This window comes from Hyperoodon ampullatus, assembly GCF_949752795.1.
Source record: "Hyperoodon ampullatus genome assembly, chromosome: 2".
Lineage (NCBI taxonomy): Eukaryota > Metazoa > Chordata > Mammalia > Artiodactyla > Ziphiidae > Hyperoodon > Hyperoodon ampullatus.
The window spans coordinates 20,194,516-20,211,207 of record NC_136915.1 but is presented as its reverse complement, the minus strand read 5'-3'; the positions used below and the strand labels follow the sequence as shown (position 1 = coordinate 20,211,207).

At 43.7% G+C, this 16,692-nt stretch overlaps 2 protein-coding genes across 3 annotated transcripts in view; one reads left to right on the top strand and one right to left on the bottom strand.

Moving 5' to 3' along the window:
* SRRM1 (serine and arginine repetitive matrix 1) overlaps positions 1–3,586 on the bottom strand; it is a 29,144-nt gene extending 25,558 nt beyond the window's left edge. For both annotated transcript variants that reach the window (XM_079697336.1, XM_079697337.1), the window contains exons 1-3: positions 3,551–3,586; positions 848–937; positions 415–537 (exon numbers count right to left, since the gene is read on the bottom strand). In XM_079697336.1, the coding sequence (XP_079553462.1) occupies positions 415–537; positions 848–937; positions 3,551–3,571 (234 nt within the window). In that variant the 5' untranslated portion in view covers positions 3,572–3,586. The remainder of the gene's footprint in view (positions 1–414; positions 538–847; positions 938–3,550) is intronic.
* Positions 3,587–7,404: 3,818 nt separating this feature from the next.
* Positions 7,405–16,447, top strand: LOC307063878 (A-kinase anchor protein 7 isoforms alpha and beta-like; the record flags this gene model as incomplete). The annotated part of the gene is made up of 3 exons (XM_079720219.1): positions 7,405–7,412; positions 15,975–16,146; positions 16,373–16,447. 3 exons carry the CDS (start codon positions 7,405–7,407, stop codon positions 16,445–16,447), a joined length of 255 nt encoding a protein of 84 aa, XP_079576345.1.
* Positions 16,448–16,692: the final 245 nt, after the last annotated feature.

The following is a 16,692-nucleotide window of genomic DNA, read 5'->3' as shown; positions in this document are numbered from 1 at the left end:
AACACACACTGCATCATCAAGGGAGTTGGGTCAGAGCGACATTGGGACACTCACTCTGCTGTGACCTAATAAGGTGATGGTGCTATACTTCAGACGCAAGGAATAACTTCCATTTTGGTTCAGGCCTTTTAAATCATAAATCACATTATCATTAGAAAATTGCTGTCAAAGTAACTTAACATGTAACAGCAAAATTACAAACAATAAGTTTGATTTTTCACCTGTGTAGCTTTCAAAACTATGTACCTTCACTAAACTTCCAGCCTTAATAGTTGTTTACAAAGTGAATTCTTTTCACAACAAACATTGTAAAATAACCCTCCTATATTTGTACTCCATAGAAAAATTCAGTTTCCATAGATTCACAAAATTATGTCACATATTCAGAAATAAGAGCCATTTGTATATTATTACCTTCACTTCCAGCTGGTTGAATATAAACTCAATCACAACATCATCTTCAAACCCAAGGATTTCCGTTACTCGTTTTGTTATCCAAGGCTTTATAACCTCCAAATTTACTTTGCTCATGTCCACCTGATAAAACATGCAGGCAGTTATTACTGAGTACAACTTCACAATCCTAAAAGAAAGCTCACATAAGAATTCTGTCTAATGAAGTTCCTTTTGGCTTATGAAATTCTTTTGTTTAGCATGGTACAATTTAGCTCATCCTTATTTGTTTGCGCTAGTCTGTGTGTGTGTGTGTTGTTGTGGCTAAAAGATGGAAAATGTTTAATTATAAATGTTTTCCTTAGTATTCAAGTTACAGTCCATCTCCAAAACAACCAAAATGTTTGAATCAACTGTGCTATAAAGGTGTAGAACAGTTTATCAAAAAGAATACCTTTTTTTCTAGGCATTCTGCGAATTTCAGCTGCTTCAGTAGCTTCTTCTGTTTGTTGCTGAACCGATTATCCTGTTCTGCACTTGTTCCCTGCAGGAAGAGAAACACATTTCAATTAAGAGCTCAAAGTTAAATTCCTGCTTTTTATCAGCTAATGATGGCTATGACCTTTACAGCTGAAACAGAGTAATCAAGTAAACAGAAACACCATAGCTAATATTCATAGGTACAAAATGTACACTCTTTTCGCAACAGAGCTAACATTTTGAAAACTTGACTATTTAAAATTTACAAAACATATGCTCACTCTAATAAGTCAAACAACATGCAGACTACAGCATAAACCTAACACCTCCTCCACAACCAAGTTAAGTTTGATGTGTATCTTTTTCACCTCTTTCTATGCTAATAGACATTTAAGGATTTTAAATGAAATACAGAAAATACTAACACATACTTTTAAACAAGACCATTAAGTTTCATCCTCTTCTGAAAGCCAGTAGCATGCTTGCAAAATTATTGTGGCAATGCATATAAACAGGGGGAAAAGGAAAAAGAACAGCCTGAGACTATGTTGTGTTCGTTTTCACAACTTTCAGAACTCGGAATGCCATGAGAAATATAGGTTTACCTTAATAAACTCAATTTCTGTAAAGGAACTGGAAAAATGAGAGCTTACAAATACTACATTAGGACATCAAGTAATCACTAGTCTGAGTTTTGTCATTCCCACTGGCCCAATTAAATACGGAAATAGCTGGGTGTGATATGAAATCTACTGATTGGTTCAAGGAGTTGGCCACTGTCCCTTGAAAAGTGATCAAGAAAATTCTTTTAGGAAGGTAAAGAACCTGTATTAGAATCCCAGCTCTGCACTACTTAAGCCATATGACCTAAAAGTTACTTAACCTCTCCAAGAATGTTTCCTTACTTGCTAAAAACTGCCTTGCAGGCCCGTGTACATCAGAAATGATACACATATGGTAACTGGCATGTGGCAGAAGTCCAGCAAACGAAAGCTACTATTTCTACCTTAACTGAAAAATTCAGTTTACTACCTGAATGACAGTGTACTAAAAGGATAACTGCCCTAATATCTTTTAACTCAGAGCTTAAATCCAATCCAATCAACTCCTCTAAGGAACTGTAGGCAGTATATTAAACACTGCACCCTTTTCTTCAAGATTTTTACCAACACTAAAAGTAAACCTCGTTTTTAAATTTGTCAGCCATCTTGCTCTTTTTCTTTTGGAATTCTTTCCATAGGAAATAAAAAAGCAAAAGAATAGGCTGTGTTTCAAAATATTCCATTCAGACTACAAGAAATAGAGTATTTACTACAGAATACTTTGATAGAAATTACAAAATGGAGAGTTCATCTGCAGTGTGAAAATTTGATAAACTCAACTGAAACTATCATTACATAAATAACCATAGTACTGTTTGCATAACCTAAGAACAGTCAAATAACTGGCTGCGTTAAGTCAAATGCCTGTAATAACACTTAAACCTTTAATGAAAACCTAGTTAGCACATTTAAAGTCAACTGAAAAGGAATTTCAATGCTGGTTTTGGAGTGTCTAGAGCTATCTTTACTAAAGTCCCGGTCTTCCCCTCTTTTAACTTTTCCTTTAAAAACACACATACAAACTGCATATTATATGCTCCAGAGAGTGGAAAGAGCCAACTTACGTGACATATAGATTTTGACTTAGACCAACTGGTCTCTATACGGTCCGTTCTGCATTAAAAAGAATTTGCAGACTCTAGTCCTATTAGTGTCACTTGCCCACCCATCTAGATCTCGACTGGGTGCTCATTCCCTACAGGAGTGAAAAAGGGGACGAACAGGCTCCAGCACGCGCCCGATAAAGCACGGGCCCTCAGGGCCAACTACGACGAAAAAACGTCCCCGTCTGCAAGTGAAGCAACTTTCCTCCAGCGGACTTTCAAAAGAGTGAAACAAACGGGGAGGGTGAGGGGTGAGGAACGGTGAGCGGGAAGAAGAGTTGATCTACCCCATTCCCCCGCCTCCATACACGCGCATACTTTTTGTTGCACCCTCTGCCCGGAGAGTCTCAGATTCAAACGTTCTAACCACAAATTATCGGCGTTCCCCTCCCTGAAGGGATATCAAATTGGGCGGGAGCTCCCGCGAACTCTGACCCCGAGCCTCCGCGAAGGTTTAGACCAGGAAGGGGGGGGGGGGGGTCGGCGCCCGCTTTCTCAAGAAAAGCGGCTTAACGCTGCTTCCGGTCCACGCTCTCCTGGGGCGGTACCCCCAAACCCGTCCTCCCCAGGACCCTGCAGCCGCCGGTCACCTCAGGGTTTCCCTCCGGCCTCCCCCCAGGGACTTCCTCCTCGCGGGTCCGCTAGGCCCCAGGACCCGGCGACGCGCGCAGCTCGGCCCGCAGGCCCCGCCAAGCAGGCGGGCGGGCGGCGAGGTACTGCTTCGGGCCATTCCCGCCGCCATTTTCCGGCGACTGTCGCCGCCGCGTAGGGGGGGACGATTCCGGAGGAGGAGACTGCGCAGGGGCGCACCGGTCCCCGCCGCAGGGCAGAGGGGAGCGTCCGTTGGCATCAAGGATCCTTAGGATCTTGGAAGCTTCCGCTCGCTGGCTACCCCGTCCCGAACTCAGGCCTCCTGCCGGGCCTTACCGATAAGCCCCTCACCTCACCCCAGATCCCCGCGTCCCCACTTACGCGGAAGAATCCCGCGTCCATCTTGCTGCCTCGCTCGGAGATCGCTCCCTATCCCAAGGTGCACCGCGCCACCGCGACGGAGGGCGGGACCGGCAGGGAAAGCGGAGCGCCGGGACGCAGAGCGCGCCGCTCCACCCGACCCACCAGCCGACACGAGGCCGCGCCTGCTCAGTGTGGCGAGCGCCCGGCACGCGTGCGCACGCGCGTCCAAGGAGGCGGGCTGCTACCAGGCTCAGAGCCTCCCCAGTGGCCAGTCCGAGAGGAAAACCTCGCGATCGCAACCAATGGGGGGGGGGGGGGGAGAGACAGAGACAGAGAGAGAACAGAGAGAAACAGAGACAGAAAGAAAGAGACGGAGAGAGAGTGTCGTTGCGTCGCCCCGCCCTGCGAATCCTTTTGTGGCGCTCAGTCGGCCTTGTTCCCGGAGCGTGAATTGACCCATCCTTCCTCCCGTAGTGGCGGAGGCCTCCCGCCCTGGGGGGCCCATAGAGCGATTGAAGAGAAAAGCTGTTACCTCAGAGTGACGCTAGTGGGGCCGCCCGTGTCGTTATGAAAGTTGTGACTGTGTTGTTTTTACGAGTTTACCAGTTACGGAGATCGGCCCTGAAGTAGTCGAGCTATGCAGTATGAGTGAAATCTGCATTCTGGCCCTGCTCTCTCGGCTTTCCCTCCCGTCTCCGTACAACTCCTTAGCTTTGGGGAGAAGCTGGAACTGTGGTTTAGATGAATTTCGGTTTCGGCTGCCGGGTCCCCACGCTAGCGGGCAGGAAGCTGAGGAGAAACGTGCCCCCCCGGACAGAGCCTGACGGAGAAGCGGCCTGCCTCCAGGCCTCGGGGCCCTCGGGGCCCTCGGCCTCCGCCTCGGTGGTCCAGTTCTGCCTCCCCAGCGCCCTGCTCCGGCTGCGAGGGCTCCGGCATCGGATGCCTTCTGCCAGACTTGCCCTAAGGGCTCTCTTTTTCTCTGAGAGGGAGCATGTAACCGTTCGGTGACCATCTTTTGTAAAATACCCCCACCCACCCCCCCCCCACACACACACACACACGCAAACACTAGCCTCCCTTTCCTGCTTTTTGTTCATAGCACTCATCTTGAAACTATGTGTTTACTCTTGTGGTTTTAAATACCAACTGCCTCCCAACAACGTCATAGATTTCCAGCTCAGATCTCTCTCCCGAGCTTCAAACGTGTATTGGCAACGTCCTCCTGGACGTTTCCACTTGGATAGACGGCTCCTGGTTCCTCCTCCTGTCTCCCGAACACCCTCCACCCCGCCAAAAACCGACCCACTCCTCCCAAAGTCTTCCCTGCCTCGGTTGATGGCAGTATCTTTCCTTTTCTTTAAGACACAAGCCTTGGTTTCGTTCTTGACTCCTCTCCGCTTATATCCCACTTCCAAACTGTCAAGAACCCGCTCTGCTATCATCCTGCTTCAAAGCACTGTCGTCTTTGGCCTGAACTTCCGCCCTGGGCTCCTAACTGGTCTCCCTGCTTCTGCCCTTGCCACTCAGCATCTATTCTAAATGCAGCAGAGAGATCCCGTTAGAAACCTTAGGCGTATCATTCTTAAGCTCAAAACCTCCCTATTAATAGGCCCTTATTTTTCTCAGAGCAAAAGTGGAATCCGACCTGATGCTCCCCTATCTCTTCTTTGATCTCATCTAGTACCCTAACACTGGTCACTGCTCGAACTTCTTAAGCTAGCTCCTGCCTCAAGACCTTTGTAGTGGTAACTTCTGCTCTTCCCCCCAGATAGCTACTTGCAAATTTCAAGATTTTACTCAAGTATCACCTACTCAATGAGGCTACCCTGACTGCCCCATTGGAAATTGCTCACATATTCTCTCTACATCCCTGATGTCTCTCTCTCTCTCTTTTTTTTTTTTTTGGCTGCGTTGGGTCTTAGTTGTGGCACACACCATCTTTTTGTTGTGGCTCGGGGGCGCTTCCTTGCGGTGCGCGGGCTTCTCTCTCATTGCGTTGAGCGGGCTCCAAAGCGCGTGAGCTCTGTAGTTGCCGCACACGGGCTTAGTTGCCCCGTGGCACGTGGGATCTTAGTTCCCTGACCAGGGATTGAACCCGCGTCCCCTGCATTGGAATGCGGATTCTAAACCATTGGACCACCAAGGAAGTCCCCCACTGATGTCGCTTAATCTACTCTGTTTTTCCCCATAGCATTTATCACCTTCTAGTATTTGTTTACCTATTTTTAATGTGTTTATTATCTGTTCCCCACACTAGAATGTAAGCTCCATAAAGTCAGGGCGTCTGTCTTTTTTGTACACTGATATGGCCCTAGCACCTAGAACAGTATCTGGCACATAGTACAGGCTCAAATAAATTTTGCTGAACAAACAAAAGCTTTGCCAGAGGGTCAAAGATGGGGAAGTAACTGGTTTCCACATAACAAGCCAGTTAACCAGATGGGACTATGAAATCACAATACACATCTTATTACTATTCTCGATGGTTCTGATTAGTCATTCTGTTTTATCCTTCCTTCACTGTTTCTGCTCTTTTGCTGCCAGTCTTGTAAATGCTGGTTTTCTTTCTGGCTCTGTCATTGACTCTTTTGTCATTTCCCTAAAAAAGGTAACCTATCCGTCCTCTCTTGGTTTCAATTACCTTTTTGTCTCTCAAACCTGTATATATCAGGCACAGGTCTGCCCCAAACCTATATTTTCAACTTCCTGCTGACATTCGCTTGGATGTCTGTAGGCACCTCAAACTGAATCCATCTTTTGTCACCTCCCTGTCTCACCCTCCCTTTTCCCATTCTCAGTGAGTGAGCACACATTTCTCCTTGCCATCGTTCTTCTCTTCACACTCTATAACCATCACATCTTGCTTTTTCTCCTCAGTCAACTTCCTTCTGGCCCCATTGCCTCTTGAATTCAGGCAATTTGGATTATTGTCGGGATCATTGCACTGACCTATTAACCATTTTCCCTGCCTTCAGGGTTGATGTCTCCATCCTATATCCAGAGTGATTTTCCAAGATGATAATCTTGATTCTTTCACTCCCTTGTTTAAAACTCATCGGTGGCTTCTCAGTTGTCCTCCAGATAAAGCCCAAACTAGTTACTGTGACTTACAAAGTCCTTTATGATTTGTCTACTGCTCCCTTCTCCAGACTCATCTCCTGAGTTAATCTGCTCCCTCTCCCCGTGTCTCACTTCTTTTTTTTTTTGTTTTGTTTTTTTGCTTTAAGATTTAATTAAATATCACCTATTTCTGTGATAGCAACATCTATATACATAACATGAGGCCAATAAAATTACATAGGATTCTGAAAGTCAAACTAGTCTCTATCTCCCTGGTATTGTCACAACACTAAGAAGCCAAAAGGAGAAGAAACATGGTATCAGGAGCAATTTGTTTTGTATATCTCACATGGTACAGTTTGTAATAGGTTTATGGAAAAGTCAGGTTGCCCCTTTTTCTTTTTGCGGTATGCGGGCCTCTCACTGTTGTGGCCTCTCCCGTTACAGAGCACAGGCTCCGGACGCGCAGGCTCAGCGGCCATGGCTCACGGGCCCAGCCGCTCCGCGGCATGTGGGATCTTCCCGGACTGGGGCACGAATCCGTGTCCCCTGCATCGGCAGGCGGACTCTCAACCACTGCGCCACCAGGGAAGCCCGCCCTTCTTTTTTTTGACATTTGTTTTCGTTTATCAACATAGATGTCGGTTTCTTTTTTTTATATACAGCAGGTTCTTATTAGTCATCAATTTTATACACATCAGTATATACATGTCAATCCCAATCACCCAATTCATCACACCATCATCCCCACCCCCACGGCGTGTCTCACTTCTAAACTGCAGCCACACTGAACTACAGACACTAATCTAATGATGAACAGGTGAGGTTTCAAAAGTCAGTTTTTTGTCTGTACGTTGGTAAGCCAAAAGAGACTAAGAAGTGACTCAAATGTCACCTCCTCAGGTGAGCCTTTCCTGAGCAGCCTTCCAGAAAACAGCAGAACCCTTGCCACCACCCATCCTACCTTGCTTTATTTTTTCTTCATAGTACCTGACATTGTTATCTGTTTTGTTTACATGCTTACTGTCTTTGCCCTCTTAAAAAAAAAAAAAAAAAAAGCTCTATGAGGGCAAAAATCTTGTCCATCTTGTTCACCACTAAAGCCCTAGTGTCTGAACAGTATCTAGTACATTCTTGGAGGTCCATAAATATTTGTTGAATGAATGTATGAGTGAGAGTCTAAGGCTCAGTCACCAAAAGCATTTCTACCAATGAGTGAGTCTGGTCTTTGAAATATAACCATTGATTCTATAAGGAAAAGTCCACATTGAAAAATCTGCCGAGGCAGAGCAGGCGCCTCCCTAGAGGTGCAGTGGGGAACTACAATACTTGGCAGTGAAGGTGTTCGCAGACACCATCTCCTGTAAACTCTGATGCTGTGCAGATCAAAATGGGCCTTAAAGCCAAGAAGCCATCCCCAAGGTGGCTCTTTGCTATACCCGGTCTTTAAGTCCTCAAACTGAACTTCAAAAGGCTAATAAGCATCCAACCTTGGTGCTGATCCTCTAGGTATAGGCTCCATTTCCTCTACTGCTTTTCCTCATTGCTTGTTGATTGCTGTTAATGGTATAGGGGTTTCATTTGTTGCCTATTGTTCCTGTCCTCTAGACTCACTCCTACTGAAAATACATTCACCGCTGTGCTCAAAGACACTTTCCAGAGTAAAATGTATCAGCTTTTATCCATCAGTCATTTTTATCTCAGTTATGAGATTATTTCAGTCTATAGCTTGTTTGGTAAATTTGTTTCATTTTGAGATTGATGAAGAAATCTTTGGGGAATAAAGGAAAATAAAAGCTTAGTTGAAATTATCAATAATAGATCAAGCTGTCAAACTATAAGAAGATTTCTGTTTGTGTTTGCATATATAAATATCTAACGTAAAAGACATAGAAGTAGCAACCTGGGGTTTTCTGAACCTCACACTTTCCTAGTCTAATTGCAAGGCTCACTAGATGGCGATCTACCCTTTCAGGATAACATACCTCTTTGGCCAGAACTTGTTTCTAGAAATAAGTAAACTATCATAAAGACATATGGTTTGATTCGTTGTTTTTTACTGAGCCCTTACTCTGCTCAGCATGGTATTCTTAGATATAGTAAGAGATACAAAGGAAGTTTAAGACAATCCTCAGAGAGCTTATAAGCCAGAAAGATAGCAGCAACGGGCAAAGAAGAAAACTGTAACTGTCTGCTTTCTAGCCCTTAGAAAGTCCCCCACAGATGCTATGTTCAGACATTGTGTCGGCACATTTTTAAAAGAAGGGCTTGAAGAACAACAGAAGTGTCCATCAGATGGGAAATAGGAGCCATAATTAGGAGAATTCTCTTTCCCATCTATGTTTTCTTGTGTTTCGATGACAGTATCTTTCTTTTATGCAGGGCCTCAAAATAATAGCATTTACCATTTTGTGGGGCATACTATGTCAGACTTCATGTTAATGCTTTAAACGCCTTAGATAATTCAGTCCTCACAATAATACCTAGTAGGTTGTTATGGGCTGAATTTTGTCCTCCCAAAATTCAGTGTTAAGAGTCCTAACCCCGGGTACCTCATAATGTGATTGTATTTGGAGACAGGGTCTTTAAAGAGATAATTAAGTTAAAATGAGGTCGTTAGGGTGGGCCTTAATCCAATACCATTGGTGCCCTTATAAGAGGAAATTAGGACACAGACACATATAGAAAGAAGAACATGTGGCCATCTACAAGCCAAGGAGAGAGGTTTCAGAAGAAACCAACCCTGCCAACACCTTGATCTCAGACTTCTAGCCTCCAGAATTCAAGAAAATAAATTTCTGTTGTTTAAATCAACCGTCCTGTGTTACTTTGTTGGAGCAGCCCTCACAAGCTAATGCAGAGATATTATCCCCATTCTAGAGATGAGTAAAGTGAGACCGAGGAAGGAGAAGTTAGTTGCCGAAAATCACACAGCCAGCGTATAACAGAACTCAAGTTCAGGGTTTGGTTTATCTGCTGAGGGCTGAGACCTCAACATTACAAACGACTTGACACTGAGGGAGGGAATGTAGATAGACCTTATCCTACTGGTCATTCAGTAGGCAAACAAGCCTCCTCAGTCTGGTCAGTGAATGCCTCCCAGTCTCACCCAGGTGAGAGGAAGGGAAAGCCAGAGAGGCCTGGCTCAACTTTCTTCACCTTTGGGCTCAGAACTCTTCTGGCAGTGGTGGCCATAAGTGGTCAGTGATGCAAATCATTCTTGACTTCATTTAAAATGAGCCACAACTCCTGTCATTCTAAGAGGTCTTTCGTTTTTCTCTTTATCCCCCGTACCCAAATTCCCTAGCTGGGCAGGGTCCTTATCACATTGTCTTGTAAATGTAGGGCTGGCTAGAAACCAGACACAGGGAAGTCAGCAAATATAAATTTGGATCACACACCTTCCCTTTCTGCCTTGGGGAATGCCTGAGGGGTTGTGGTCCAGTGACCCATGGGCAATGGATAAAGACATTTAGGCCAGCTGTAGAGTGTATGAATTATGACTTGACCCATTGCTTACATCCCAAGGAGGGTCACCATGTCATCAACAAATCAGGATTGTCTAACTTAAACGAACCTACAAGCAGATGAGTGGGGGTAGTAGAGCCAGCATGTGCACTAATCATATCTAGACACCTACTCCCACAGTAGGAGTGCCTGTCATTCCTCCACTCTCCTAAGGTCCAGGCAGCAGCTGGAAAAAGGGTGAGGAGCTTCCATACCTGCAAGGCAACTCATGGACCATCACAGGCACCCAATATAGGTTGAGATGTTATGGTCTTCAACCTCACGCCAAAGAAGTATGTGTAAATGTAAAGTGAATTAATAGAAATGTTAGTCTAGAATAGGTAGATTAGACATTTTATGTTGGAAAGTATTTTGTTGTATTAATAATCCTATAATAAAAAATATAAAATTTTTAAAAGGCTACCTCTGGTTTGTTTCTATTTCTTATATTAAAGCCAACTAAGTGAATACAAAACAATTCACTGCACAGACACTCTGTGGTTTGACACCCTAGAGTTGTTCTTTCCTAGAGGCTTAATTTTTATTTCCCCTGAACATTTAAGAGACACACCTGGACTGTTCTTCCTGCTTCACCCCAAGCTGCTCAAGATGGTGAATCTGGGCAGCCTGATTTAAAAAATGTAGATTCTTGGGCCTCACCCCCAGAGTTACTATCTGTGTGGAAGGCAGGAATCTGCATTTTGAATAAACATCCCCAGGAAATTCTGATAGGGAATCTTACTTTGGGAAACACCGTTTTGATTTTTCACTAAGACCCTGAGAGCTGATTCTTAAAGCCAAAATCCTCTGCTTTAGACTCTCAGGGTAATTTATGTCCCATTACCAGTTTTCCCCTGGTAAATCTTTGCAGAGCTCCACAAGGAAAGGTCAATGCTTATTATGTCCTCCAGAGACTCCTTCTACATATAGTCCAACCCTCACCCTCCCACAGCTTTCTCTTCTTGTGGAGTAAACATAGTTTCTCCAGGGTGGCTCTGGAGGGACTGCGGAGCCATCAAAGCCCCCTGTCTCAAACCTCAGAGAAGACTAGGGGCCTCTGACCCAGATAATGGACCCCTCACAGTTGCAGACCACTGCCAAATACCCCCTTCAGTTGTGACTGGAAAACTGTGTCCACCTCTTGGTGATTATAGAGCCAAAAGACACAACCAAGCCAAAGATCAGGAGAAGAAAGGATTTATTACTTGCAGCAAGTAAGGAGAACACACTGGGGATCTTTCCTAAAGCAGCATCTCCCAGAACAGTAAAATTGGGGAAGTTTTAAGCTGAGGGTACATGCATATTTATGAAGGGGCTTGGACAGTTGACAGAGTCTAAACTTTAGTTGATTGAAGTCACCAGGGTCAGAAAAGGTCAACATCATCGTCCCTTAGGTTCCGGTTGATCTGGTGGTTGAGTGCTTCAGGCTAACCTTTACCACTGAAAGATAACCGGAAGTCTTCACAACTGATATGTTATCTTTGTTACTGTTACTTCTCTTGCCTGATAGCAGGTAATGTTTCTGCATTCTTTTGTTCCCTTAAGATCATTAATTACTGAGACCTGTTCAAGGGCAAGCATCGTAGCCAGGATTAGATCACAAATGGCTTAGGCCAAAAATGGCTTCTCTTATGTCAAGAAAGCCATGCTTCATTCTGTCTCTCCAGGGACCCCCTACCCTATCTGCTTACATAACCACAGCCCCTCAAAGTTTGGGGCAATCTGCTGTTGGTCCCTGACAAGGACCATTGCTAGCTGTGGGAAATGCAAGAAATGAGGAACAGTAGGAATAAAGTGGTCCCCAATCTGACCTGCCACAAGCCCAAGCTGCTCTGGATTTTCCTGATAAGGAGGGGTTACCTGCTATTCTTCAGGACCTAGTTTATCAGGGTCTGGTCTTCTAAAGTTTTGGGCATCACTATCAGCTCTCTAAGAACTGGTGTCTCAAGTCTGAGCTCCATTTAACAGTCTTGTTTCTGGGAATATTACCCCCAAACTGGGTTTGCCTCTTGGTGGGTATCAAGCCAATAGACACAACCAAGCCAAAGATTGGGAGAAGGAGGGATTTATTATTACTTGCAGCAAGTAAGGAGAACACTGGGGATCTTTCCCGAAGCAGTGGCTCCCGAAACAGCAAAATTGGGGACGTTTTTTGTTTGTTTGTTTGTTAATAGGTAAACCAGATATTTGCATGTTTAATCACATAAAGAAAATATCCATATAGTTAAAAAATGTTATCAGTTGTATAGTATAGATGCCATATAAAAAATGTCTACGGGGTTCATCTGAAATTCTTTAACACTACGGGCAGAATATAAACCCAAGTTCGGGTGAAAGCTACTCTTTCCACAAGCACTTATGCACATCTTTTAAGATCGTCTAGGACAAGTTTGTAACAATGATAATAATACGAAGAATAACGATGATGGTGGTAACAGCTCACATTTATTGAGTTTTTAGCATATGTCAGAGCTGTTCTAAGTATTGTACATGAATTTATTTAATCCTTACACCAACCTTATGAAGTTAGAACCGTTACCGTCAAAACTGGGGAAGTTTTAAGCTAATGGTATATTCATATTCATGAGGGGGATTGAGCAGAGGAGAACTCAGCATAGAATTGGGGCAAAGGTTGACAGAGTTCAAGCTTTAGTTGATTAAAGTCAGGAGGATCAACATCATCCATCCTCCATGTGGGTGGGGACCTTACTTGCTGCAGAACTCAAAGATATATTATTTTTTTTTGTTTTGTTTTTTTTGTTTTTGTTTTTTTTTTGTGGTACGCGGGCCTCTCACTGCTGCGGCCTCTCCCGCTGCGGAGCACAGGCTCCGGACGCGCAGGCCCAGCAGCCATGGCCCACGGGCCCAGCCGCTCCGCGGCATATGGGATCCTCCCAGACCGGGGCACGAACCCGTATCCCCTGCATCGGCAGGCGGACTCTCAACCACTGCGCCACCAGGGAGGCCCCCAAAGATATATTATTATATATATCTCTTGAGGAACCAGGACACTGCCCCAATGCAGTACTATTGTTTCTTGACTGCTCCTCCCTTGTTTCTGCATTCCCTCCCTTAAGATCATTAATTACTGAGACCTGTTCAAGGGCAAGCATTGCAGCCAGGCTTAGATCACAAAATGGCTTAGGCCAAAATGGGTTCTCTTATGTTGAGAAAGCCATTCCTGGTTCTTTCTCCAGGGACCTCCTAACCTAATCTGCTTACAAAGGTTGCCTTGAAATCCAAGGTTATTTCTCCAGGATATCTGAACCTCTAGAAATATTCTACCACATTGATAGATGGTCCTCTGTGATCACTCTGGTGTGAACTGAAGGCAGATCACTCCCCCGCCATGGATATTTGTGAATCCAAACGTGTATTATATCTGCCATAAACTTCTGACTTGTGATGCCATCTTCCTGGGAAAGCGAAGTGTTCGAAGCTTTGATCCACAAAAATTGGGTGGGAAAGAAGGGTTGAGTCCTATTTAGATCTCTTGGGTTGTTATGAGGGGTGCTAAAGAAAATTGGATCTTATAGATAATTTAGTTAATAGCATATGTCAAATTTTATTATAATCTTGTTCCAAGGGAAAAGGCTTTTTAGTGGGCCAAATAAAAAATTTGCTCCAGGGACTTCCCAGTGGTTAAGACTCTGTGGTTCCAATGCAGGTTGTGAAGTTCGATCACTGATTGAGGAATAAGATCCCACATGGCCAAAAGATTTAAAAAAAAATTGCTCCATTGTGGAAAAAAGAAAATGGATAGATAATCATTGTTTGATCAGATAAAGAAAAAAGGATTTCTAGACTCTTGATAGAAGACGCTCAGACTCTCAGAAGTCAGTTGGGTAGGTGAGTAGCTAGTTTCCAGAATAAGTCTTAATCCCATTAAAATTCATCAGAAACTTGTTTTAAACATTTTCTCAGAAGTTTTGTTTTTGTTTTTCCTAGAGGAAAGCTGTGAATTAGATCCCACAGAAGCATTTTTCCCTAGATCAAGTTTGGGACAATTTATCTTTTACTATGGTTAAATAAGTTTCTATTTCTAAAATGTTTAGCGTAGTCCTTGGTATATACAAAACTTTAGAAGTTTTTGAGAGAGAGAAGAGGAAGAGAAAGAGAGAAGAAAAGAAGAAAGAGAAAGTTATTAGAAGCTACATTTCTCTCTTTTTAAGCCTTAGCTCTTAACTCTTGTTAAGAAAAACTTCAAAATTTGGAAATAGGCTAAAAGGAATTATTGCATTTCTTTTTAATATTCTGGGGCATTGCCTAGCAGGTCTTATCAGTGATTATCCAATTCTTTAGAGGAGTGTACTTTTATTTCATTTATTATTTACTATTGATTAAAACATTTAAAAACTCTGAAAGCCTAGATGCTAATTTGTAGAAGACTGAGAGCAATGCAAATGCTTTTTGTCCAATGGCAATACAAAAAAATTTTACCAGAAAAGAGAGCCACAAAGATTATGGTTTTATTGCCCTTTGGGCATTAATTTGTTTTCTTTTTTTCCTGATTTTCAGTCTTTCATTCTCTCTGTTGAGATGATATCCATTGATCTGCTTTTTTGTTTTGTTTTGTTTTGTTTTTTTCCCCCTGGCCACACCACACAGCGTGCAGGATTTCAGTTCCCCGACCAGGGATTGAACCAAGGCCACAGCTGTGAAAGCCCGGAATCCTAACCACTAGGCCACCATGGAACTCCCATCCATTGGTCTGTTTCTAAGTTCACTGATCATTTCCTTGGTTATAGCCAACCTAATGTTGATCACATCCAAAGCATTTTTGATTGCAGATACTGTATTTTCAGTTTGGGGATTTCCATTCTTTCTTTCTTTTTTTTTTTTTTTTATAGTTTCCAAATCTCTCCTGAAATTTCCTATGTCTTCAGTCACTATGTAGATCTTCTCCTGTAGACTCTAACAAATTTATCAATTTTATCTCAAATTCTTTGTCTGCTAACTCCAATGTCTGGGTCATTTGTGGGTATCTTTATACTGTCTGATCTTTCTCTTTATTACAGGTCACAGTTTCCTGTTTTGTTGAATGTCTAATAATTTTATTATATATTTGACATTGTGGATATGTCATAGAAACTGTATTCTATTATCTTCCTCTGAAGAATGTTGTTTTATTCTAGAAGGCAATTAAATTACTGACAGATCACTTTGACCATGCTTTGTTAGGCAGATACAGTTCAGGAATTGGGGTCTCACAAAGAAAGGAGAGAAATAAGAGGGCAAAAATAATTTTTTGAAGAAATACTAGCCAAAAATTTGGTTTAAAAAACAGTACCCAAAGATCCAGGTAGCTCAACAAAACTTAAGGAGGATAAAGTCAAAGAAAACCACACCTAGGCACATCATTATCAAACTGTTGAAAATAAATAAAGAGAAAATATTTAAAGCAGCAAGAGAAAATAGTTGCATTGCAAATAGGGGAGCAATGATAAGAATGACAACTGATTTCTTATTGGATTGGAAGCTAGCAGATGATGGAGCTACATCTTTAAAGGGCTGGAGGAAAAAGAAAAGTCAACCTAGAATTCTATATCTAGTAAAAATATTTTTCAAAACTGAGGGTGAAATCAAGATATTTTCTGATAAATCAAAGCTGAACCGATTTTTCACCAGCAGACACTCACCACAAGAAATTCTAAAGGAAATTAAGTAAGTTGAAAAGGAGTGATAACAATTGGAAATTTCGATCTACAGAAAGGAAGGAAGGGGGCTGAGTTCCCTCCCTGTTGGTTGTTTGGCCTGGGGTGACTCAGCACTGGAACCCACAGGGTCCTTAGTGGGGCTGGTGGTGGACTCCAGGAGGGCTCAGGCCAGGGAGTGCCTCCCAGAACTTCTGCTGCCAGTGTCCTTGTCCCTGCAGTGAGCCACAGCTGACCCCTGCCTCTGCAGGAGACCCTCCAACACTAGCAGGTGATAAGAATGGAGGTGAGCCTGATGATGCTGAACTGGTAAGGCTCAGTAAGAGGCTGGTGGAGAATGAGGTGCTCAAGGCTATCCAGCAGTATCTGGAAGAAACACAGAACAAAAACAAGCCAGGGTGGGCTTCCCTGGTGGCGCAGTGGTTGAGAGTCCGCCTGCCGATGCAGGGGACACGGGTTCGTGCCCCGGTCCGGGAAGATCCCACATGCCGCCGAGCGGCTGGGCCCGTGAGCCATGGCCGCTGAGCCTGCGCGTCCGGAGCCTGTGCTCCGCAACGGGAGAGGCCACAACAGTGAGAGGCCCGCGTACCGCAAAACAAACAAACAAACAAAAAACAAGCCAGGGGATGGGAGCTCTGTGAAAACTGACGAGGCTGATAAGAATGGCACTGACAGTGCCAATAACAGGAAATGAGACCTGAAGGCAGGCAGGTCCCCGCCGTGAGAAGCATCGTGAAAAGTATCCCTGCTCCCTCTGCCCAGTCAATGGGCTAATTTGCATTGTGCTGTTTAAGTGTCTCTTGTCCAATCTGTGGAGATTGCCTAATGCTTTCATGATTGATGTGTTTGCATTCCTGAAACACAACAGAAGAGAAATGGAGTGCTGGGACTATCAGAGGAAATTAATTTATGAAGGAAGAATGGCACCGGTTTCACTTG